At 60.7% G+C, this 24,034-nt stretch overlaps 1 protein-coding gene across 14 annotated transcripts in view; it reads left to right on the forward strand.

Annotated features, from left to right (window-relative positions):
- Positions 1 to 24,034, forward strand: part of FBRSL1 (fibrosin like 1) — an 89,761-nt gene that overhangs the window by 18,361 nt on the left and 47,366 nt on the right. For 13 of the 14 annotated variants that reach the window (XM_070629392.1, XM_070629385.1, XM_070629387.1 and 10 more), the window contains exons 2-4: positions 903 to 1,103; positions 18,021 to 18,119; positions 20,417 to 20,452. In XM_070629392.1, coding sequence (XP_070485493.1) covers positions 903 to 1,103; positions 18,021 to 18,119; positions 20,417 to 20,452 — 336 coding nt within the window. Of the gene's footprint in view, positions 1 to 902; positions 1,104 to 1,951; positions 4,641 to 18,020; positions 18,120 to 20,416; positions 20,453 to 24,034 lie in introns of those variants that run through there. The other variant, XM_070629394.1, reaches the window with a different exon arrangement.

Genomic DNA, 24,034 nt, shown 5'->3' on the forward strand with positions numbered 1-24,034 from the left:
AGGTGAGGCAGGTCCAGGACCGCCTCTGTATAGTAGGAGCTGTGCACCCTGGTGCTGGATGCCCTGCCCCTGGCATGGGGCGTGTGCGATCATACTGCCATTGTTGGCATTGATGCAGCACACGCTTATTAAACATCCGCTGTGTGTCACCTCTGCTCTGGGCACTGGGTGCAGCTGTGTGCAAGGTGGGCCCGGGTCCCTGTTGTGGGGAAGGGGTCTGGGTCTCTGAAGGGCTGCACACCTGGCTGAGACAGGGACCACTTTCCCAGGACAGGACTCCATAGGATCAGGATGCTGAGCTGTGTGGAGTTGGGCAGATAAACCCACAGGTGGCTCAGGATTGGGGTAGGGGCAGCTGGAGCTGGACTGTTTCTGCCTGTGGTCAGCTACTGTGGTGATGGCCCTCAGCCTAGGAATCCAAGGAACACTCCCAGGAAGGTTGATGCCTCACCAAGGCCAAAGCAGGTCAGTCTTGGCACCTGCTTCCTGCTGAGCTTGGGTGAAGCCCCATGCTGGGCCAAGGATTAGAGCCCCTCATTACTGGTGAGGCCTCCTTGGGAAACTCAGTCCTCCCTCGATCCAGTTTTGTTTCAACATCACCCTCCCCGGCCTCCCAGTCCTGATGAGTCTGCCCATGCTCATCTGACCCATCTGTCCCCACCCGTCCAACCATTTCCTCTCATCCCCTCAGAGTGGGCCTTCCCAGGATGGGAGGCTCCTTCCCAAGGTGTGAGTCCAGCCTGACAGCCCACTTGGGGGGCCCAGCACCTCCAGGTAGGTGCTGTCACGTGCCCAGGACCCTACTTTCAGAGCACAGGGTGGTCTCGTGTGGTGTTACCAGTGGGATAACGTGGAATCATGTCACTGCCGACTAACTGGCTTTGTCATTCCTCACCCTACAGAAGGACATGGCCCTGAAGCCACATGAGCGGAAGGAGAAATGGGAACGTCGCCTTGTCAAGAAACCCCGTGAGTCAGAAAACTGCCCATCTGCAGAGCCGAGTGAGAACGGGCGGCCCTTGGAGGCAGGCAGCCCCGAGCAGGACCTGGAGCCTGCTTGTGACCGAGGAAAGAAGAAAGTCCCGCTGCAGCCCACAAAGCAGGTGAGTGCTGGGCCCTGCCCCACTCAGAATTGCGGGCTCTGTGCCCCCTTCCCCTGGCGGCCCTCAGGACCACACCAGCACCTGGACACCACCCGTCAGCATCTGGGCCTGCCTGGCAACGCGCTCCATCATTGTTGGGCGTGGGGTATGGGGCACATGTGGACTGGGTCCTGAGCAGAGGCGGGAGACCTGCCTGGGTGAGTCACAGTCAGAGAGAAGCCAGGCCAGGCCAGGAGCTCAGGAATCGGGGGGAGTGTGTGCTTGGGTGGGACAGGAGGCTGCACCCACTGATAGGCCGGCCCCGTTTCCCCATTGCGTCTGTCAGGCTCCGCCGACCACGGGGTGTCCAGCGTGTCTGTAATGCGTGAGGACCAGGCTCATCGCCAGGTGCTCTCTATCTGCTAAGCTTATGTGAAACGCAGTGTGTCTGCGAGACGTGGGGGAGGGAGTCACGTGACTTGCGGTTGGTGGTCCAGGTGCAAGGAACAGCCCTGCCCATTTAGGGGCCTTCCTCTACAGCTACTGGGACCTCGGTGGGAGGGGCATCCTTGCTGTCACCCTGAGCCCAGCTGGGGTAGGGCAGGGAGACTGGGTCCAGGGTCTTTCCCCCAGAGCATAGGGTTCTGTCCTAGGTGTTGGCTCAGTGCTGTAGCTGCTTTCCTCTTTGGGACTCACTGGTTTGCGCCTTCTTTTCAGAGGGGTTCTTCTCAGTGTTTCACACTCCACTTTCAACTCCCTTGGGGATTGGGCTGCTGGTGAGGGGGCAGCATGTCTCAGGGGCCGGGGCTGGATGGGGGGGTCTGCAGGCACACCTGCCCAGGTGGACACGTGCTCTTTCTTCCATGCAGGTGTGCTCCCCAGAAGGGGGGCCGCTCCCAGCCAACCACTGGGACCAGAACGGCCCGGCCCAGCACCAGCAGCAGCTCCAGCCCAGCCAGCCCCAGGGGTCACTCCCAGCCCCGTGTCAGCGCTGCCAGCCCCGTCGGGCTCTCCCGGACCCCGGGCAGCCCTGCCAGCCCCAGCGGCCACTCCCGGGTCAGCGTAGCTGGCCCCAGCGGTCACTTCTGGGCCCGAGACAGCCCTGTCAGCCCCGGCGGTCACTTCTGGGCCCAGGTCAGCCCTGCCGGCCCCAGCGGCTGCTTCCAGCCCCAGATCAGCACTGCCGGCCCCAGCGGTCACTCCTGGCTCAGCCCTCTCGGCCGCGTTGGGCACTTCTAGGCCCCAGGCAACGCTGCCGGCGCCTGCGCTCCCTCTTGGCCCCGTGGCAGCGCTGCCGGCCCCTGCGGTCCCTTCTGGCCCCATGCCACCTCTGTCGGCCCGTGCGGTCCCTCCTGGCCCCGTGCCACCTCTGTCGGCCCCTGCGGTCCCTGCTGGCCCTCTGGCACCGCTGCTGGCCTATGCGGTCATGGGTGGCCCCGTGTCCCCATGGCCAGCCCAGCAGAGCATTCTCAGGACAGCGTTGCCAGCCCCCACAGTCACTCCTCATGCTGTGTCCATGCCGCCGGCCCACCAGCTCACTCTCAGGCCAGTGCTGCTGCCCCCGGCGGACGCTTCTAGCCCCATGTCAACCCCGAAGGTCTCTCCTGGGCCAGCCCAGCCGCCCCCGGCGGTCACTGCTCAGCCTCAGTCAGCCTCAGCAATTAGTTGAAGCCCCAGAACAGCCCAGTCCCCCCAAACCTTCACTCCTGGGCCCTGGACAGCCATGCCAACAAAAGCGGCCACTCCTAGGGCCAGAACAGCCGTGCCGACACAAGCGGCCACTCATGGGCCCGAAGCAGCCCTGCCAGCCCCCACGGTCACTTCTGGGCCCGGGCCAGCCCTGCAAACCCCAGCCGTTACTCCCTATACCGGAGCGCCCTTCGCTCCTTGGACGGCCAGCCTTGCCCCGCCGACCTCTCCTGGGGCTCCCAAGCCAGCCGCGGCGTTCCCTGCTGGACCTGGTTCAGGCCCGCCAGCCCCAGCTCTCACTCCTGGCCCTGGGTCGTCCCTGCCGGCCCCTGAGGTCAGGACGGACTCGATCCTCCATCCCTGCAGTGGCCCGCCAGGCACCATCTGTGAGCCCCGGAGCCTGATGCCCGTTTTCCAGACCACCCGGGTGTGGCTGCGCAGGGGAGGGCCAGGGCCAAGGCTGCCTCACCCTGCAGCGTGAAATGTGTTGCCAGACTGCCTGGAGGCCTCCCGACAAGGCCGGGCTGTTTGCAGTTGGAAACTGAGGCTCAGCAGAGGCGGGAGCCCCCCTCAGGGCCGCCACCAGGCTGAGGCCCACCCGCGCCAAGAAGAGAGGAGAGGACCCCCAGCGTCTTCCCACCCCCCGCCATGCCCGCCTCCACCATGCCCGCTGCTTTGTGACGTGCACGCCCCTGGGAGAGGGAGCACGGCCACCCCCAAGGGCTCGGGCTTGGGGGCAAGTCCCTCGGCATCTCTGTGCCTCTTAAGTGCCCACGTGTCTTTGTATGTCAGAGTCTCCGTACACGCCCGCCCCAGGTGTGCTGCCCAGTGAGTGTGCGTGTGTGTGTGCATGCATGTAGGTGGCATGCACGTGTGGTCTGTGCATGTATGCGTGTATACATGGCACATGTATATGTACCTGGTGTGTGTGTGTGTGTGTGATTTTGGGGCATTCAGCTGCAGGCCTTGCCGTCCTTGGGCCCCACCCCTCTGGCCAGTGTGTATCCCCTGCCCCCAGGCAGAACGTGGGCCCAGTGAGAGCCAGTCTCAGGTCCTGCTCACCTCTCCCTTGGCACAGGGTGATTCGTGTCCACCTCCAAGGTCCTGTGACTGCAGGGAGGGGCCGCAAGGGGCCATCTGTGGTCAAGTAGGAGCTACTGGTGACAGGGAGGTTCCCCCAGGATTCTGCCTCCACCTCAGTGGCTGAGCACTGCAGCAGGGGGCAGACTCTCCTGTCCCCCCGAGCTGTGGACCAAGAGGGCCTGGCCATTCTTGGAATGCCCTTCCTGGCCTCCCACTTGGCCCTGCAGTTTTCCGGCTGTTGGCCCCCCGGGACGTCCTCTGTCAGGACAGATGTCACACTACAGAGCTTTCCCTGCCTCCCTGCCTCTCTCACACCGAGCTCAGGGCTTGCCCACCCCTTGCCCCAGACTCCTGGCTCAGGGCAGCCGGGTGCTGGTGCTCCCGGAGTCCTGGGCATGAGGCAGGAGCTCAGCTCTGACTCTCCCGACTTGGGGGTGCGGGGGAGGGAGCTGCAGCCCTTCTGGGGAGCAGCACTGGGCTCCTGCGCTGTGCACTAGTCTCCCCTGGCTCTGACGGCCGCGTCCACTACAGACCCCAATCATGGAGGCCACAGAGGTGCCCCTGGTTTCTAGACCCAGGCCTTCCCCACTCCCCACTTGTTCATGAGGACCCTGACCCCCACGACCCTCTGGGGGTCCTGACCCACCAGGTGTGGGCTCCGCCCTGCAGTCTGACGCCGGGAGCAGGGCCTACAGGCATCTGTCTTCACCCAGGGTCTCCTTCCCAGAAACCCGGGGCTTATTTTTCTGATTAAAGAAAATAAAAAGTGCAGTGCCATTATTTTTATAACAGCATCAGTTTGTAATTTAACGGATGAGCGTGTGTCGTACGTGAAGTGATTCGTTCCGACAAGTGGTTTTCTGCACAACTGGACCTGCCTCTCCTTCACTACGTTCTGACTGAGCAGCGGGAGGGCAGCCTGGGGAGGGGCCTGGACACGGCTCATGTGCTGTGTGGTGTGGACTTGGGGGGCTCCAGCTCGCCATAGTCGACCTGGCATTCCTTGCAGGATGGCCTCTCCTGTCCTGTCCCGTCCCATCCCTCACAGCCCCTGCTCTGGAAGCCGTCTCTTTGTAGATGCTGCTGAAGGCCCTTCTGAGGTCTTGTCATTGATCCCTCACGTTTCCCCCGTCTCCTAACTACCAGGGTGGCAAGGATTCAGGCCCCCCTGCCCCCGCTGGAACCCTCGTGACATGATGGGCAGTGTGAGTGTCTCTGTCTCCTGGGTGCCCGTGCCTGCTCACGTCTGGGTGGGTCCTGCAGGCAGGCCAGCCCAGGCGGACATGGATGGGTGTGGCTGCTGCCTCTCTGGGCCTTTCTGATCTGGGAGTGTTGGCCAAGGCTCTTCAGTGCCACTTAGGGAGAAAGAACTGACAGGGCACCGGCTGGTGGGAGAGGAGTCTGGAGACCGCAGCCCCCTAGACTGGGCCCACAGGGTCCCCGCAGCCAGGGCCTGGGGCCACTCCACTTCTCCCCATGTGGAACAGTCCCCCCATGGGTGAACCACGTGGTGAGCATGGGTTGGGGGTCGGGCCATGGACCCCCACTGTATGATGCATGGTCACTTGCTGAGGAAGGGGCTGGAGTTCCATCTGAGCCCAGAGGGGCCACAAAGCCCTGCGTGACCACCCTGTGGCCACAGCTGGCCTCGGGTTCAAAGAGCTGGGACCCTGAAGGAAGTGCACTTCAGGGAGGCACCAGTTGCCATGGGGGGACCGGACCACGTATACCATGTCATGGGGCAGCTGCCGCCTGTGTTAGCGTGAAGAAATGCAGGTCCTGCATGGCCAGGTCTTTGATGTTTCTCAAAGCAGCTAGAAACCTAGGTTTTTCTGTGGGTTTGGTAGTTTTGAAATGGTGGCTAATTCTAATTTTGTGAGCCACCTTGCTGGCCAGAGACACAGCGTGTGGTCTGGGGCAAAGGTTTGAGCCCTGGCAGCTGATCTGGCCCTGAGGCCAGGGCTGCGAGGTGTGGCCCACCCCTCAGGAGGGAGAGAGGCTGCCTGGCCTGAAGCGTGGGGATAGAGTGAGTCTTTGGGGGCTGTTGTAGGGGTCGAGGGAGGTCCGTGCTGCCCCAGACACCCCTTGGGTGGAGACAGAACCTGAATACAGTGCTCTGCTGGGGCTTCCCCTCTGAGCACTGCAGCCACCCATGCCCACCACTTCCCCATCTGCATGCTAGGCCTTCTGTGCGAGAGCCCCTGACCATGATGAGCAAAGATGGCGGTGGTGGTGGTGCTGGTTTGTCATCGGATGGAGGAGGGTGGTCCATGTTGGTCCATGTGCAGGTGCCTCCTAGGAGACCCTCAGCATCCACCGGGTGGAAGGCGGGCAGCCTGGGAGGGGAGGGGCATGGGCATGGGTGACCCGACAGTCTCCCAGTCCTTGGAGGGGTTTGCGCGCCATGTCCACATCCCCCTGGAACACCCAGTCAGGCTGGCAGAGCTGGGGAAGAGCTCGTCTGCCACCGGGCCATGTCTCGTTGTGCATGCACCTGGACCTCTTCTGGACAGGCAGGTGCTCTCTGAGTGGGCCCGGCTTTTGTGAGTACCTGATCACTCCCAACCAGTCCTGCCTCTCACGTTGGAAACACCCTGGAGGATGAGCCCCAGCCTTGGTCCCACCAGTCGCTGAACAAGGGTTCCATCAGCACCTGCGTCGCCGGGCGCCGTTCCAGGCACTGAGGATGCAGCTGACCACAGCGGATCACCGCAGCCCCAGGAGCTCTGCTCCAGCAGACAGAGCGTGACTCTGCATGGGTGCGTGGGGCCGGCCGCACTGACGTTTGGCTGGACAGAGAAGCTGGCCGGCCATATCCCCTGGCCAGAGGCTGCGGCTCGTCAGAGACGGGGAGTTAAAGGGAGACCGTGTCCGTGTCCAGCCGCCCACCCTTGCCTGGGAGACTTGGCAAGAAGCCTGTCCCAGGACTGGGATTGGGGGGCCCGTGACTGAGGGGCTCCGCCCAGCCCCCAGGGGCCCTGTTAGAAGGAGGCTCTGCACCTGCAGGTGGAGCTCAGAGCAGCGCTTGATAGCACTTGACGGGCGCCACATGCAGGACTGTAAATGCTCCAGTAGCCACATTAAAATCATGAAAAGGAGAGACAAAATTAATCTTGCTAATTATTTTAACTCCATATATTCAAAATAGTATCATTGCAACATGTAATTGATATGAAAGTTACTAGTGAGATATTTTACTTTTTTGTGCCAAGTCTTGGAAAGGCAGCCTGGGTCTTCAGGGATGGCTTGTCCCGGTTCCCGCTGGCTGCACGTCAGTGCTCAGGAGCCTCGTGGCTCAGAGTAGGCGGCGTGGCCCGGGGAGGGCCCAGAGAGACGTGCCCCTCATGAGCTCTCCTCATGCTTGCTGCTCTGGTTGGTTGGTTCATTCTCATGCCCAGACAGCCCTGTGGTTTCAATCCCCACCGTTGGGCTGCACAGCTGAGTGTGCGTCAGCCCAGAACCTGCCCTCCGAGCTGTGGGCCTGTGTGTCGTGTGTCCTGACGTCTCCACCAGATGCCACCGCCCCCTCACTGACCACAGACAGCCAGACACGCTGGCTCTGATCTTCCCGTCATTTCATTATTGAACCTGGTGTCTGCCCAGGTGATTGCACCAGAGACTGAGTCGTCTTCACTGCCCTCCCTGACCCAGGCCAGTCCTTTGCTTCCACCTTCTAAGTGTCCCTCTGAATGGGATTTCATTAGAAAATTACTCAAAGCAAATGAAAATAAAAATTCATAATTAAAATGCATAGGCTACAGCTAAAGCTGTGCTCAAACTAAGGCCTCTGGCTCCACATGCTGGTTTGGAAAAGAAGGTAGGCCTGAAATCAAAGACCCGGTGAGGCTGGGAGGGACAGGACGGTACACCTAGAGGAGGGAGGAAATAATGCAGATAGGGCAGAAACTCCTGGAAACACGACAGAGAAAATGAACAAAGCCACACATCGTTTCTCTGAAAACATCGACAGTACTGAGAAATGTGCAGCTGGCTTGATGGAGGAGAGGGGAGAACACAGAACCAGTATCAGGAAGGAGAGGAGATACCCCTGCGGGTGCTGCAGGCATACAAAGGCTGGTGCAGAAATCATTTTCCAGCAATTCAACAGTGTAGTTCAAGTGGACAGATTTTTTGAAAAATGCAACTTATCAGAATTGACGTAAGCTGAGCAGACCATCTGCAGAGTCCTATGTGTGTTCAAGAGGCTGAGTTTACAATCTGGACATCAGTGTCCACGCCCGCCCGTCGCTGACCCATCAGCCCACCACCCTCACTGCCTCAGGACACGGTCCTCTCACAGCTGTCCCGGCAGCGGCCCCAGTGGGTCCCTGGTCACTGTGCTGACCTCACCATACGAGGAGGCGGCGTATTGTTGTTATTCCCCTTTTCCAGTTGAGGATTCTGAAGCAAAAAAAAAAGGCAGAGGCTGAATGAACTCACCCAAGAGAAACAGGATAATGTTGAACCCAGGCTGAGCCAGGATTCAAATCCAGGCAGCTCCTTCTGGAATCTGCCCATGACCTTGACCCCCGCCTGGAAGACAGCAGCAGCAGCAACCTCTGGCCTGCCCTCTGCTGTCTCCCTGCCGTGTGCAGGCAGTGAGGCTCCTCCATGGAACCCATTGGAGCATGTCCTTCCCTCCCTGGAAGCCTCCTGGAAGGTTCGCTCAGGGTGGAGTCCTGCCTCCGGGACATGCCCTGCCAGGCCCTCTGTGCCCGCCCTGCCTACCTTCTGGCTGACTAACCCTGTGGTCCAGCTCCCGTGCCACGCCACCCACCTGCAGGCCTTCCCCTCATGCCCTGTGCCCCCTCTATCCGCTCTCCCTGGTGTGGTGACTGCCCCATTTCTCATCTGCACCCCGACCGGGCCTTATACACCGTGCCTGGGTGGGGGTGGGGGGGCTAGGCCCCTGAGGCCTCAGTAGTGCTGAGGGAGAGAGACAGAGAGATGCAAAGAGAGAGAGAGGCAGTGAGGGACAGAAAGTGAGGGGAAGAGAAGAGAGAGGGAGAGTCCTGGACGCTCCATGATGGCCCGTCCGTGCCCTCTCCACATCTGTCTGCCCTGTGCCCTTTCGTTTGGGGATTTTCTAATCACTAACAAGACAGTTGCCAGACTGGGCAACTGGTCTTCTGGTCCCTCCAGAAGACTCACGCTGGCCTCTGGCAGATGAGCGTCCTGACGGGGAGCTGGCTTGGCCACTGTTCTCTGTCTTCTCGCCTGTGCAGTGGGGTGATGAGTTTCCTCCCTTCGGGTTTCAGGGTTGATGAGTTAACTGGAGTGAGGTCTGAGAGCCATGCTAATCCTGGCTGCTCATGGAAACGTCTGGCTCCAGTTAACGTGAATGGTTTCCCCCAGCTCCACCCGACCTTGTGCCAGGTTACAGCTTGGGGCTCAGGTGCACGGGGCTTCCCAGGCTGCTCCGTGGTCCTCCCTGCCGCGCTGTGCCGGCGTGGAAACCGGCCTGTGTGCAGCTGCGCCTCCTCCTCCACCCTGGAGGGGGCGGCCCTTCCACTGCTCGGAGGGCAGATCTGCAGTGAGGAGCCTGGCTCTGCCTCTCTCCAGTGCTAGCACTGCCTCCTGCCCGGTGGCCTTGGGCAACTGACTTCTTTCTGGGTCTGTTTCCTCATCTGTAAAATGGGGAAGTCAGTAATGTGTCTTAGATTGTTGAGACAAAAAAATGAGTTAATTCACATTTCCGTGCTGTATAGGTATTTGCCATTCTATTGTGATTACTGCCTTGTCTTGATCACTCACAGAATGGTTTCTCCCGCCTCCTGGGCGAGGCCTGGCCCAGCAAGGCTGGGTCATGCGTGGGGCACTGGAGCAAGGCTGCCCGCAATCCCTGAGACCCCTCCACAGACATGGGCCTCATGTGAACCCAGTGTGGCCCATGGGCTTACCAGCGGGCACCACTGGGAGGAGGATAGAGGAGCAAGTGGATGTCTGGGACGTGGCAGGCACCCCTCACCTGCACTGTCCCAGCCCTCAATCAGGGGAGGGCTCGTCATTCGGCACACACTTACTTCTTGGAGCCTTCTTGTCAGTCCCTGTCTGCGTGTGGGGATGCAGTGGTAAGCAGAAAGATGACAGTCCCAGCCCTCAGGAAGCTGAAACTCCAGTTGGGAAGACAGGCATGAAACACCTGGAGGGATTTTGAGGTGACAACAGGCCCGCCTGGGAAAGGAGGGGGGCTCCTTTAGATCAGGGGGTCAGGGAGGCCTGAGCTGAGGCCTGAGAGACAAGGAGCTGGCCTGCCAGCACCCCTGGGAAGGAGGACTGTGGATATCACTCTCCTGTGCAGGGAGCACTGAGGAGTTTTAAGCGACACAGTAACATGGGCTGACTTATCGTTTTGAAAACTCATGCCAGAGGAGGGCCAGGCAGCCATGGGAACAAGAGGAGGCTGTTGCAGCTGGACGGGCATGCTGGTGGCTTTAATCAGGTCATTAGACCTTTGGCCAGCTCTGGTGGCACACAGCCCCAGAGTCCACTCTGATGCAGTTCTGGGGCAGGACACCACTTCCCCCCGCCCCCCGGCACAGGAGACTACACTCGGACACACCTTGTGCCCGCAGAGTCTGCGGGCCATGCATCTCCTAGGGTGGCGGCCTCAGCTCAGCCAGCATCCCTTACATAATCTGTTGTGCATCTGCATTCATGCACCTGTCCATCCATCTATCCACTCACCCATCTGTCCATCTGTCCATCGACCCATCCCCCATCATCAACCTGTCCACCCATCCGATTCCCAGTGGAAGAATGTGGAGCGGTGGCCAGCCTCAGGGCAGCAGCTTGCTCCCTGACCGTGCTGCCTGTGGGAACACTAGTCATCGCCACACACTGCCTGAGCCCCTCCTCATGGTGCCAGGCCCTGTGCCAGGTAGTTGGGGACAGGGGATAACCCCTGCCCACTGGGCACTCACAGGCTAATGCAGGGAGACCGACCAGCCAGCCAATGATCTCGCTTCACTTTCAGGGACACTTGGCGCCATGGGAGCCTGAAGGCCCTTCACCCAGCCTGGATGATGTAGGAGTGGAGGGAGGATCTGGAAGGAGTTCTGGAAGAAGCAGGGCCACGCTCATAACCTGAAGAGATGTGAGCCAGCCCTGAGGAGAGGGAAGGCCGGGTGGCTCACCTGGAGCCCCTGACTCCCGCTCACAGCCCCCAGTGCTCCCTCCCTGCCACCTTCCTTGAGTTCCCCGCGGCAGCTGCACTGCCACGCTTCGCCAGTAGGCGCTGCCATCAGCCGGGCGACGCCAGCCTGAAACGTTCTCTGCATTGACTTGAAGAGGGGTGTGCTGAGCACCTGCAGAGCCCAGAGGCTGTGTGGGCAGCCTTGTCGGGGCGGGAGGAGGTCCCAGGCTCCTTGCACACTCGAGAGTCTGCATGCTCCCGCCAGCCCTGCCCTGCATGCGTGTGGACACTCTCTGCAGAAGGGCCCCTCCCTGGGCTGGCCTCACCTGTGGCCCTGCCCTGAGGACCAAGGCCCCCAAGGCAGCTCCTGCCCAGGTTCACGCGGGACTGGATGGAGAGCGCAGACCTCCGGGGTATAGGTGTAGGCACAGGAGCTTGGGGTCCGTGCATGGTGAACAGCTCAAATACTATATGACCCCTCCCTGCAGTCACATGTTGTGGAGAAAGGGGACGTTCATGTGTACCAGGGGGCAGGGGTGCAGGTATAGGGGGATCTCGGGGCCCCACAGAACACCAGGGAACTGGGTGGCTGTTGCTGGTGGGAAGTGCAAGCAGTCAGGGGTCCAGGGGAACTGCCAGGCCTGGGGTCACACAGGGGGCTTCCTAGGCAGAGCTGCCATTTACAGCCCTGGGGAGTGAGGGGGGCCCTGAGGTGCTATGGTCCAGAGGGAGGGGATGCGGGCGATGGGAGGAGGGAGGACCAGAGGAGAGAGGGTCCAGGGAGTAGGGGGGCCCAGAGGGGCTGGAGGTTCCAGGGAGGAGGGGTCAGGGGGGAGGGAGGGCTTGAGGAAAGGGGGTCTGGGGAGGAGGGCCCCCTACCCGCTGGCGAGGCCCAGGCCTGGGACCTCCCACTGTGAGGGCTTTGGGTAGACAAGACAGGCCGTCACCCCCCTTAGCTGTGCCAGGCACCTTCTCCGGGGTTAATGGAAGCCTTTGAGGCCCATGTGACACACTGGACACCAGGGATCCGCCCAGGAGGAGTGGGGACTGTGGGGAAGGGGCTCTCATGGGGGAGCGCCACTCAAGCCTCTCGATCCAGCCAGCAGGGATGCCTTTAGGGCCGCATGCTTGACCTCTGGCTGAGTCCCACTCGAGGGGGCCTCTTGACCTGGGGGTGCATGCAGGAGTCACCCTGAGGGGCTCAGGGAAGTCTCTGAGACCCAGACCCACGATGACCAATCCCTGGGAGACCCAGGGGTCCTTAAAGCTCGCCAGGGGCACGGTTTGCACAGCGAGTTCCCTGCGAGGAAACTGGGGTGCTGTGAGGAGGAGAGTGGAGGCTGGAGTGGCCAGAGGAGGGGAGCCTTCACTGCAGGCCCGGGTTGCCATGTGGCCCTGGAGCAGGGAGGTCGGGCTTGCACACACATGTGTTTGTGTGTGGACCCGGGATGGGGCACCTGGGCTGCTGGGAGCTGTGCTCGGTTTCTGCAGGGGCGTTGTTGAGTTGTCCGTGGGGTCCCAGTTCCCTTCTCACCAGACAGTGGCCCAGCCGACTAAGGCTGGGGGTGGTTGCTGTGCTTGGCCAGTGCCTGGCGCCTGCCTCCCTCCCAAGGCTTGTTCCCTGGCTGGTTTGAGAGCCTGTGCATGGCCTCTGCCACAGCTCCTGTCAAGATTCCCAAGGGTCCTGGGGGGCAGTCTGGGTACAGGTGTGGAGGCCAGGTGGATCCCTCCTTATCCAGGAGGCAGGCACAGTCAGAGTGCCTCCTATCCCTGGGCGGGCCAGGCACTGGGGGAGGAGAAGCATGGGCCAGGGCCCAGAGCTTCTGAGTGTCAGCCCTGTCTGAGTTCATGTGTGTTCCTAGGAGCTCCAAGGGATGGCACTTGTCAGTGGGTAAAACTGTCTGATGGGACATGAGTGTATGACTCACCGGGGCTGCTGAGTACACTGTTCAGGTCGTGTGCTGCACAGCTCACAGGTGGCATGTACATTTGCTGGGATGGTTCGCAGGCACGAGGCAGTCGAGTCTGCTTCATCTGCATGGGAGGTGGGGGAGGGGGCTTTGGGGGGGAGGGGTGTCCTCATCTGTGCCCCACTCCAGTTAGGGGTCTCAGCAGGGTGGTGTCGGGAGGGCTAGGGCAGGTGTCGGGAGTGGTGGTGGTTGTGTCTGGGTGTGGGCTGAAGAGGCTGTATAAGAGGTCGTGTTGTGGAGGGTATGTGGGGCCCATCTAGGGGGCACTGGGCAGGTGGGGTGTCTCCTGGGCTCTCCGTGTGCCTGCGTGTCTGTGTCCTGGTGAGTGCTCGTCTCTGGAACTCTTGGTGTGGGGCTGGGGTCTCAGCAAGCTTGCTCACTGTTGGGAGCAAGGGCTGCATGGGGCTCCTTGGTGGGCCCAGGGCGTCCCAGGTATGAGTGGTTTCCTGTCCCCAGGGGAAGGCACCTGGTGTGCAGCCTGGGGGGCAGCCTGTGGGCACCGCTGGGCCCCACCTCTTGGGCCCCTTCCCAGCAGCAGCCCCTGGACTGGCCACCTACCCCTCCACAACCACCCCCCCACAACCACCCCCCCCACACCCTGCCATGAGTCTGATCACCGAGTGGAACCACATGTTGCATGTCTGCAGCTCAGGTCACTTGGCAGCTGGCCTGGGAGCAGACACTTCCTCTCGGTATGTGCAGCGGGGCTCCACTGGGGCGCCCTGTGGCAGAGGGGTCACGGGAGAGGGGCAGCCTGGGGAGGGGTCACAGGAAGGGGTTCTCCATGGGCGAGCTGCTGTGGCCTCACTGTTACTGCCAGAAAGCTCAGGACCCCAGGTTCTTCTGGGATACTGCAGTCTAAGAGTGGCGTCCCTAACCTGATAGCAGTGCCCTAACCATGCTAGTCTGAGGGAAGTGTCCTCTCCCCACCCTGAGGCCTGTGACCTGACCCTGCCAGGTGGAGGGCTTGTTCTGGCACTGTGCCACCTTGTAGGAACCACTTGTTATGTGTTAGGGGTTCTGCACACTGGTGGTTCAAGTGTTGGTAGCTGAAAGGAGCCGCAGTGTGAGTATTTACTATGGAAGCTACAGGTGCTACATGTTGGGGCTCCCCCCCAGGGAGCCCCACTGCTCCCTGCTGTGCCATCCCCCACTCTTCCCAACAGCCTCATGACTCACCTCCTCACCCTTCAAAAATGTCACCTTCTCAGTGATACCCTCCCTGGTGACCCCATAACTCTTCTCTGCTGTTGTCCCTTCTTAGCACCGGTAGCCATTTGCTGACCACAAGCTGGCTTCTTCCTGGTAGGCTTCAGGAGGGCAGGAACTTGTGTCTGTTGTGTTCGCTGCCCAGAACAGAGCCAGCTCATAGTCACTCAGTAAGCATTGAGTGGGTGGGTGGACGAATGGATGGATTGATGGGTGGATGGGTGGGTGGACGGACGGATAGTGGATGGATGGGTGAATGGGTGGATAGTGGATGAATATATGGGTTGATGGGTGGATGGGTGGATGGGTGGGTGGACAGGTAGATGGATAGATGGGTGGATGGATGGATGGATGGGTAGATGAATGAATATATGGATTTATGGATGGATGGGTGGATGGGCAGGTAGATGGATAGATGGGTAGATGGATGAATGGGTAGATGGATGAATATATGAATTTAGGGGTGGATGGGTAGACGGATGGATCAGTGGATAGATGGATGGGTGGATGGATGAGTGTATAGATAAATTGATGGATGGGTGGATGGTAGATGGATGGATGAGTGGATAGATATGGATGAATGGATGGGAGGATGGATGGACAATGGACAGATGAGTGGATGGACGGGTGGATGGATGGGTGGATGGATGAATATATGAATTTAGGGGTGGACGGGTAGACGGATGGATCGGTAGATAGATGGATGGGTGGATGGATGAGTGTATAATAAGTTGATGGAGGGGTGGATAGATGAATGGATGGAGGATGGGTGAATGGATGGATGGGTGGATGGTAGATGGATGGATGAGTGGATGGATATGGATGAATGGATGGAAGGATGGATGGACAATGGATAGATGAATGGATGGACAGCTGGATGGATGGGTGAATGGATAGGTGAGTAGATGGATGGGTGAATGAGTGGATGGATAGGTGGATGGGAGCGCAAGGCCCAGGGATGGGCATCTACCCTCCCAGGGCAATCAGGTCACCCTCTGGCCTGGACGTGGACTTGAAGGCCCAGGAACTCTGATCTTGTCTCTCCAGCTCCAGCTGGAAACGGAGGCATGGCATTCCTGGCCCCCCAGGCATAGCTGGCCAGCAGCATTTCTGAGAGCTAGGAAGCAGGCAGGGCCACAGGACAGCCAGACCCCAGCTTGGGCTGTTTGGGTTCCTGACCTGGGGACAGATACAGGTGACCAGCCATCCAAGTGTGTCTGGGATTTGGGTGGTTTCCAGGACACATGACTCAGTTTTACAGGATTTTCTGGAAAATGGGGCTTTCAGAAGTAAAACCAGCTGCCTGAGGAAGGATGACAGACACTAGACTGCCTCTCCTGCAGGACACCCCCAAAGAGTCAGGATCCAGTGTCCTCTCTGGGGCCCACCTCAGAGAGGAGACAGCTTGTGTGAGTGTGTGAAGTGGAATACAGCATTCTCCGTCCTCAGGTTTCACCTGTGTAGGTTGTGGTTCAGCCTCTACTTCCCCTTCCTCCTTTCTGGGTGTCCTTGTGCAGTGAGCAACCTTCACAGGTGTACATGGCAGCCGTGCACTGGGCCTCTCCTGTCCCTGCAGTGTCTCTAGGTCCAGGCTTATTCTCCTTGGGCAGCGGTTCTGCCCCAAGCCTGATCTGAGCTGATGTCCCCCAGCAGTAAGTACGGGGCTCCTGGGGGTGATTGGTAATGATCAGAGCTGTGGGTCTCAACTGGAGCCATACCAGAATCCTCCAGAGGGCCTGATGACACATGGTTTGAGTTTCAGATTCAGCAGGTCTGGAGCGGGGCCTGAAAACATGCATTTGCATTGCTAATAAGCTCCTGGTGCTGTTGCTGCTGCTCCAGGTACCCCCGTTTGAGAACTGCTAGACTAGGGCCCGTGGCTTCTGCAGAGACCCCCCCCCCCAGGCCCCCATACTCTGCTTTTGGTGAGACTGTCCAGAGGTGAGACAGGCCTGTCCCATAGGACACGCAGAGCCTAACTGATGACAGCAGTGACAGCTGGTGGCTTCTCGGTGCTGGCCCTGGGCTCAGGCTCAAGACAGAGCCTCATCTCACCCCATCACGTGTGAGGGGCTTGATCAGCATCCCCATTTCACAGATGAGGAAACTGAGGCTCGGGGATGGGCAGAAGAGGTGGCACTGGCCCAGAGTCTGTGTGTTTGACGCTTAGCTGAGCAGCACGGAGCCAGTGAGGCTGGCATCCCACCGGCTTGTGATGTGGGGGCTCCTGCCCAGAGTGTGGCTGGCACACCTCTCCGGAGGCCCTGCCCCCACCTGGCCCTGCTGTGATCAATGCTGGTTCTGCATCTTCTCCTTTATACTCTGCCAGACACACAACGCGGGGCCCGTCGCTTTTGGGGGCTGTACCCCATCTTGGGTCCTGGAGTGGCCCTGGGGAACAGAGGCTCTGAGGGGCTGCCTTGAGAGGGGCTTCTGGCTGAGCCCGCCGTGGGATCTGCAGGAGGGGCTTAGGCCATGAGGGGGTCTCCTGGGGACTCAAGAATATTCCGGAGCATAGCCAGTGCACCCCACTGACCATCCTGACCTTCAGTCTCAGTGGACTCTGGCTGGAGGGTGGCTGGGCATGGGGGACAGGGCCACGGGCTGGAGCTCCGCAGTGGCTCTGATGTCACTGTCCTGGTCCTGGGGCAGGCTCTAAGCACCCCCGGGCTCTGAGTGCCACCAGACTCTGAGTGACGGGCTCTGGGCTCTGATGCCTGGGCAGCCAAGAGGAGGGCAGGACGCCCACACACTGTCCCCTGGGACGTCAGCAGCACTGAGGGCAGGGTCACCAGCCTCTGGGCTGCGTGCTGACTGAGCACCACAGCCTCGCTGCCCCAAGGAGATGGCCGACACACAGACGAAGGTGTGGCAGGCAGTGTGCGCCCAGACATCACTGTCGTGGACGACAGAGCTGCAGGAATGTTCTGGAGCAGGAGGGCGTGGGATGGCAGACTCCAATGGGTCCTGCGGGGAGGGCCTGGAGGGCGGTTGGGAGTTGACGAGACCTGGATACGAGGCCGATGTGGTTCAGGGATGGTGACGCAGGACGTCGGGGTCGGGCTGTGAGATGGGTCGCCGCCCTGCAGCTTGTGAGGTTAAAATTGTTTCCAGACAAGGAGAAAAGGATGAGCAGGATTCTGAGTCCACTCCCTACATTGCCACTTAACTTCTCTGGGCCTTGGTTTCCTGCTCTGCGAGGTGGGCAGAGTGTCTGGTCAGGGCTCTTGTGAGAGAAGCAAAGAGCTGAGGACCAGCCCGCAGTGCACCCAGGCCTCCGGAAATGCTGGCCAGTACGTGACATAGCAGCAGCAGTCCTAGTGGGGTACTGTCCACTCCCTTCTGCAGATGGCAGAACCGAGGCACAGAGAGGTCAAGTGATGACCCTAGGTCACACAGCAGGGAGTGGCAGGGTCATACCCAGCTCTGCAGCCTTGACCGCCTCCCTGGGACTGTGGTGAAGACTGAAGGAGGCTGCGCAGGGAGGGCTGTGCAGTACCCCTGGCCTGTCTTGCAGCCCGTGACCAGCTCCCTGGTGCAGTGGGATGGGCGAGGTGGCCCCCTGACCCTGTGCCCCCTGGGAGCCTAACTTGAGGAAAGGAGGACAGAGCTAATAGCAGTTTTATGTCCTTGTGGCTGACCATCCTTCTGGGTATTTCTTCCCATTCTGAGCTGTGAACGGTTAGCTCTGCCCCACCTGCCCCTCTCCGGGTTTCAGCTCAGGGCCCTGAGGTGGCCCAGGACTCAGTGGGGGGTGAGGAGCCTGGCTGTGCTCCTGCCCGCCCTGCAAGGAGGCCCCACGCTGCAAAGGGGTCAGGTCTGTTTGCTGAGCCCATCTCTCCCTGTCCCCAGATGAAGGTCGCAGTGTCCAGAGGGGGCGACAGTGACGATGACAGCTTCCATGAAGCCCCCAGCTCCCGGAGGAGCAGCTCTCGGGACCAGCTCAGTGACGTGAGTACCCTCACCCGCCCGCCCGCCCGCTGGGGTGGAACATTCCTGAGTCCTGGCGACCTGCTCCCGACCTTCAGCAGACACTGCCAGCCATTGGCTCAGGGCCCGAGAGGCTCACATGAAGGCTCTGTGTTCGCAATTAGCGTTTTGCCTTCATTAAAACGTGATTTTTCACTAATTAGGACTTCCCCATTAGGAGTGATTTAAATGAGGAACACAATTAGGTGCTGGCAGGAGCCTGTGGAGGAGGCCATGCAGGGGGAGGCCCTGCGTCCAGCAGGGGCCAGCAGAGGCAGGTGCCGGGTGGTGCCCGCACAGGGCTGCGGGTGGGGAGGCAGGGCTGTGGGTGGGGGGCAGCAACTCCCACAAATGTGTCTATTAAAAGTGGCAATGGTGGTGCTTCGGGCAGGGCAAGCGGGTCTGGGGACTGCAGGGAACATGCTGGAAGCCTTGTCGGCTTGGTGGGGGTGGGCATGGGGTGTCCGTTGGTGTTGGCCCACATGGAGGTAGGGGTGGCCCTGCTGAGGCACACACCAGCCTGAGTCTGGGGACAGGCCTCAGTGTCCTGGAAGACAGGTCCCTGAGCTTAGGATCCTGGGGGCAGGAGGGGCCTCAGGCCCTGTGTGGAGACTACCTGGGCAATGTGCAGGGGCTCCCACTTGAGATTTGGCCAGAGATGGGCAGGGTAGGTAGCCCTCCGGGGCTCCTGGGTCCCCCTCCCCACAGGGAGGTCTCAGGGCCCAGAGCTTGGAGGAAGGGCATGGGACAGGAAACACAAGAGCTAAGAATGGGGGCGGGGGTGCACAGGGAGAGTGGGGCCCCAGGAGGATGGAGCCCAGGGAGAGAGGCTCAAGGGTTGAAGGGCCCAGGGGAGGAGGACCAAGGAGGAGAGGGGCCCAGGGGGAGGCTCTGCCCCAGAAGAGGCCTTTGTCTTCCTTGACCCCTAGCTGCAGAAGTGGCCACAGAGCAGAGCTGGGTTTTCGGCAGGACTCACTTGGATGTGTCATCTTATCATTATTTAAATGGACCTGGGGGAGCTGCTGGCGGGAGGAGGGCCTAATTGCCCGGCCGGCGATCTTGCCGCAAGATGGGAAGGAGGCTGGGAATTGTCTGGGGCCACGGTTGCCCCAGTCCCAGCTCCTCTAATTGCCGCTGGGTGGATGAGGAAGGTTCCAGCACAGCACAGGCAGCTGTGAGGGCACAAGCTTGGGGCATTTATGGGCCCCCACCCTCTACCCCACTGCAGGGCCTTAGGAGGGGCCTGCCAAGGTGAGCTCTGCCAGCCGTGACCCCCAGGAGCCAACCTGGGACCTGGCCAGGGTCGGCCTGGGGAGGGAAGGGGTCCCATAGCTGCAGCCAAGGCTGGATGGGGATGCTCCGTACAGAGCAGAGCGTCCCAGCCTCAGTGGGAGGGGCCCCCACTCCCCCTGTGGTCACCTACCCTCCTGGAAGAATCTTTGCCTCGGGACCTTGGCTCCCACCCAGCTCTGGACCCTGGTCTGTGGGTCCCACACACCTCAGACAGGCTCTCCTCCCTGCCCACCCAGTCCCCAGGTCCTGTCTCCGCGCCCTGCCTCCACGGCTCTTGGTCCTCTCCTGCACCCTGCCCCACCAGCCTGTCCTCAGGGCTCAGCCCTAGGAGCTGCAGAACTCCCAGACCCACGTCCTAACCAGTTTCTCCCATCAGATCTGAAATGCCCATTCGAGCTGGAGGGAGCTCCATCAAGCACGATCAGGGCCACCCTTACAGGACCCCCCAGGTGGCTGCTGACCTCCAGGCCTCAGCTCACCCTAACATCATGGGCTCCAAGGTTGCTGTCCAGCTGCTCCTCCAAGAAGCCTTCCCTGAGGTCCCCTGACCCTGTGACCCTGGGAGGCTGGTGGGTGGCAAGGGCAGGCCAACCTCCCCTCTGTTCCGTGGCCATGTATAGGTGGAACCACATGTGGAAGACGGGACTGGGCCCTCTGAGAGGGGCCAAGCCCACACCCGGGGGGATGCTGAGCTTTGCCCACCTCTCTGTTGGGCTGGGCCACGTCTCCTGGGTCTCAGGGGGACGGTCCTGAGTAGGGGTCCTCAGACACGGCCACAAGGCTGTTCAGGGCTCCATGAGGCTCACTGTGTCATCCTCCCCATGGCTTCAGTCCCAGCCCAGTCCCCAGGGCCCGGAGGTTACAGCACCTGCCCCTGGGTCAGGCACTCGACCACTTAGGTCCTGGACATAGGGGGTGGTCCTCAGAGTGGGGCTGGCATGGGGGCACAACCCCTTCACTGACTGTCCTTCCTTCCTTCCCTGCAGAGCTCGGCGCAGGCGGTCTCAGGCAGAGGCTACTCCGTAAGTCTCCCACCCTCTGCTGTCCACGTCCTACACACCCGTCCTCCGGAGCCCTGACCCTCCTGGGCACTGCCCCCCAGGCCGGAGCCCTCACAGTGGTCCTGGCCCACAGCAGCAGGCTAGAAGAGGGGTTTGCACAGGGCTGGGGATGGGGCCAAAGCAGGTGGAAAGTCGGAGGGAGCGTTGCGCCTGGGGTCCTGCCCACGGGGGAGACAGCTGGCCCTACAGCCATGACCTCTGGAGAGTGGGGGGCAGGGCGGGACCCTCTGCCTCTGGGTCCTTTCAGGCGGCACTTGGAGTTGGGGGGGCCATGGGCTCAAGCAGCCACCCCGTAGCACCCTGATGCCCCCACACCATGCTCTGCTTGGCCAGAGAGCCTGGTGCTCAGCCTGGCCAAGGAGCAGGAGGGGCTGGCCTGCTGCGGCCAGACACTCCAGCTGTGCGAGGCCACCCTCCCTGCCCTAGCCCTGCCCCCTCCTCACGACTTTATTTCATTTCCTCTTAAGTATCAGGAGGAATGTTAATGACACCATAAAACCCAGAGCTCCATAAAAGCCATTTCTGCAGATTTATGGCTGATTCAGCTCGTTGGGGGGTGGGGCCTGGGCTCCACCCGCCTCATCCCACAGCCCTGATTTACTGGAGTGCCAGGGTTCCAGGGCCTGAGGGGCCGGCTCCCTAAATCACAGCCACTTTTTACAGGGTGTGTAATTAACCCATTAATTCCCTGGGGTACAGGGCCAGCCTGGATCCTCAGGCCCACCCCCAGCTGCCCTGACCCTGGGTCTGCCAGCCAAGCTCGCTGCCTTCGGCTTCTAACCCAGGTCAGGCAGTGTCTTTGAGGCTTTGGCCTGGCTCAAACACTGTGGGTGGCGGGGGTGATGGGTGCCACTCAAGGGGTGTCTTCCTGCGGACTCTGCCCTCCTTGGGCGCCTTCATGGTCTCGTCCATCCTGGCAGTTGTGGTCGATGGGCCCGTGCTTCTCCTCCCTCCCACGAGCCTGTGCAGCCCCCACACCACTCCCAGGCAGCGACCACTCCTAGAGTTGACCGTGTTGAGCGAGTGGCCCTCTGTCCAGAGCTGTGCCAGGACCGGGCTCCAGCCAGGAAGAGAGCAGGCTGCTCTGCCGGTGGGGGAGGCAGGCATGACTCGTGGTGTGACGCAGGCGGGTGGGCATTGCTGGGACCATGACGGGGACAGTAACGGGCAGAACACCCACCAGCAGGTGGGCCAAGGGGCATGTGCTGGTCCCAGGGCCAGGCCCAGGGACGCCCCCTTTGGAGCCTCCTGCCATGTCTGGGCCCCCAGGGCGGCTGGGGTCTCCCTGCATTGAGCTTCTTGCCAGAGCCACTGGGCTGCCCCTCTGCTTCCACATCGCTGTGCGTCATCCATGGTCTTCTCCCCAAAACACTGCTTTGAACGTTTCCTGGAGGAGAGTCCGTAATTAACACGCCAGCTGCTTGCCACTTAACCCCATGGCCGCTGCAGAGGAGTGACAGATGGTGGCTGGGAAGGGGCCCAGCCTGCTGCTCAGCCCCGGGGGGCCCCAAGTGATGTCTGCAGACGGCCCTAGGTGTGCATGCTGAACTCCGGCTTGTGCAGGCCCGCTCATTAGGCCCTGGTGTGAGCAACTGTGTCCGCTGGCGCCTGACATGTGCTGGCAGGCACCACAGGGCGTGCAAGGTTGACCCAGCTCCTAGTGGTCTCTTGTCCAGTTGGCGTGTGGTTGCAGGTGGGAGCTGGGCCCTCTCAGAAGCAGAGGCCAGGTGGAGGCTATCTGGCCCTGGCTGGAGGAACTGGAACTGGCCTTGGTGACCATTGCCCAGCAGGAAGAGGGGCAGGGCTGGGCAGTGCTGGGGCGGGCAGGTGGCCTGGCCGGGGGACTGCAGAGAGCTGTGAGCTCAACACCCAAATGTCCACATGTACCAGGTCCCCCTGGGCTGCATGCGGCTGTGGGCCCTGCCAGCCAGGGGGATGGGGGCTGCACTCAGGACGGTGATCCCCCCTCCAGGTCAGGACTTCGTGGGGCCTGAAGATGCACAGGTGCCCACTCAGGTTGGGGCCCCTCTGTGCACATATGTGCGCATGCGTTTATGCATGTTCCAGGGCGGGTCTGTGTGGCATTTGCACGTGCCTGCCCTGCATGTAGTTTGTGTGTGGCTCTGTGAGAAGGGAGCATGTGTTTTGTGTGGACACATGTCTGTCACACGTGAGGTGTGTCTCTGTGTGGCTGTGTTGGGGCTGTGCATGTTGCACCTGCTAGTGTCATGCATTTCTCTCTGGGCTATCAGCATGCGTGTCTGTGGATGCAGCAAACATGCGTGTATGTGCACGTGGGAGTGTGCCTGCCAAGTGTGGAATCTGTGTGTGAGTGTATGTCTAGGAGCCTGTGTCAGGATGTGGCATGGGTACATCTGCTTGTGGAAGACTGATTCTGCAGGCGTGCCGTGTGTGTGTGTGTGTGTGTGTGAGAGAACCATGACCACAGGGCATCGTGTGTGGGTGTGTAAGTGTGCCCCAGTGCCCCTTGCCACCTGTGTGTGTCTGCAGTGGGGTCCTCAGGCCCAGCAGGGGTCACACCCTTGCCTCTCCCCGACAGCATCCCTAAGGTCAGTGATATGGGCATTTGTCTTCTGACCTGGTTTATAGACGGTACTTAAAGTGGTTTAATTTGCTGAGATTTGTCCCCAGCAAATCCCTAATTATTGCTCATCTTCAACAGCTTCAGTCCCAAAAGCTCAGTGTGGCCTCCCCAGCACGCCATCAAATGTTCGTTAGTGCCATAAAATTAGTTAGAAAGTAATTTTCTTAATTTGGCTGCTTGCAACAAGGACATCACGACCCATCTCCCGCTGACGTGGGGCTTGGGGGTTTCCTTTATTAAAGAGAAATAAGGATCTAGATGCCTGCTGAGGCTTTGAGGCCAGCCCACCCTCCATACCCCAGTGCACAGAGTGTTCTGGAAGGGCCAGTGCCCGCAGAGGTGGACGACCTGCCATGAGCCCAGCGAGTCTCAGACGGCCTGGGGCATTGGCTCCTCTTGTCCTCACGGCCACCCTCCAAGCTGGACGATGACCCTCCAATCTCTAGATTAGGACACAGGCGCAGGGGTCAGAGAGTCCCCTGCAGGCACCCACCGCCCAGAGGGCCTCTGCTCAGGGCTGTGCTCTGAGGCGAGACCCTGGCAGGCAGGCCACGCCGCTCTGGACGTGCCCGGCATCCCACAGTCCCCTCCGTCCCAGGCGTCCTCGTCAGCCTCAGTCATCAGCAGGAGGAAGCCTGTCCTTATGTCCACCAAGCCCTCTGCCTGGACACCAGGCCCGAGCCTTCAAGCACCTCCCAACCCCTCCCCGCTCACCCATCACGCCAGGTCTTCTCAGCTGAGCTCGAAAACCTCCTCCCCTTCCTTTGGCTTGAGCGCCTCAAGGTGTGAAAGGAAGGTGCTTTTCTTAGTCCCTCCCCCTTCAACAAGTACTTGCTGAGAGTCAGCTCTGCCCCAGGCACCAGGGCTGGAGAAGAACCGGACAGCGAGGTCCCTGCCCCACGGGGCACACAGTCTAACAGAGAAGGTGGCAAATAAAG

This window comes from Equus przewalskii, chromosome 7 (genome assembly GCF_037783145.1).
Source record: "Equus przewalskii isolate Varuska chromosome 7, EquPr2, whole genome shotgun sequence".
Classification (NCBI taxonomy): Eukaryota; Metazoa; Chordata; class Mammalia; order Perissodactyla; family Equidae; genus Equus; species Equus przewalskii.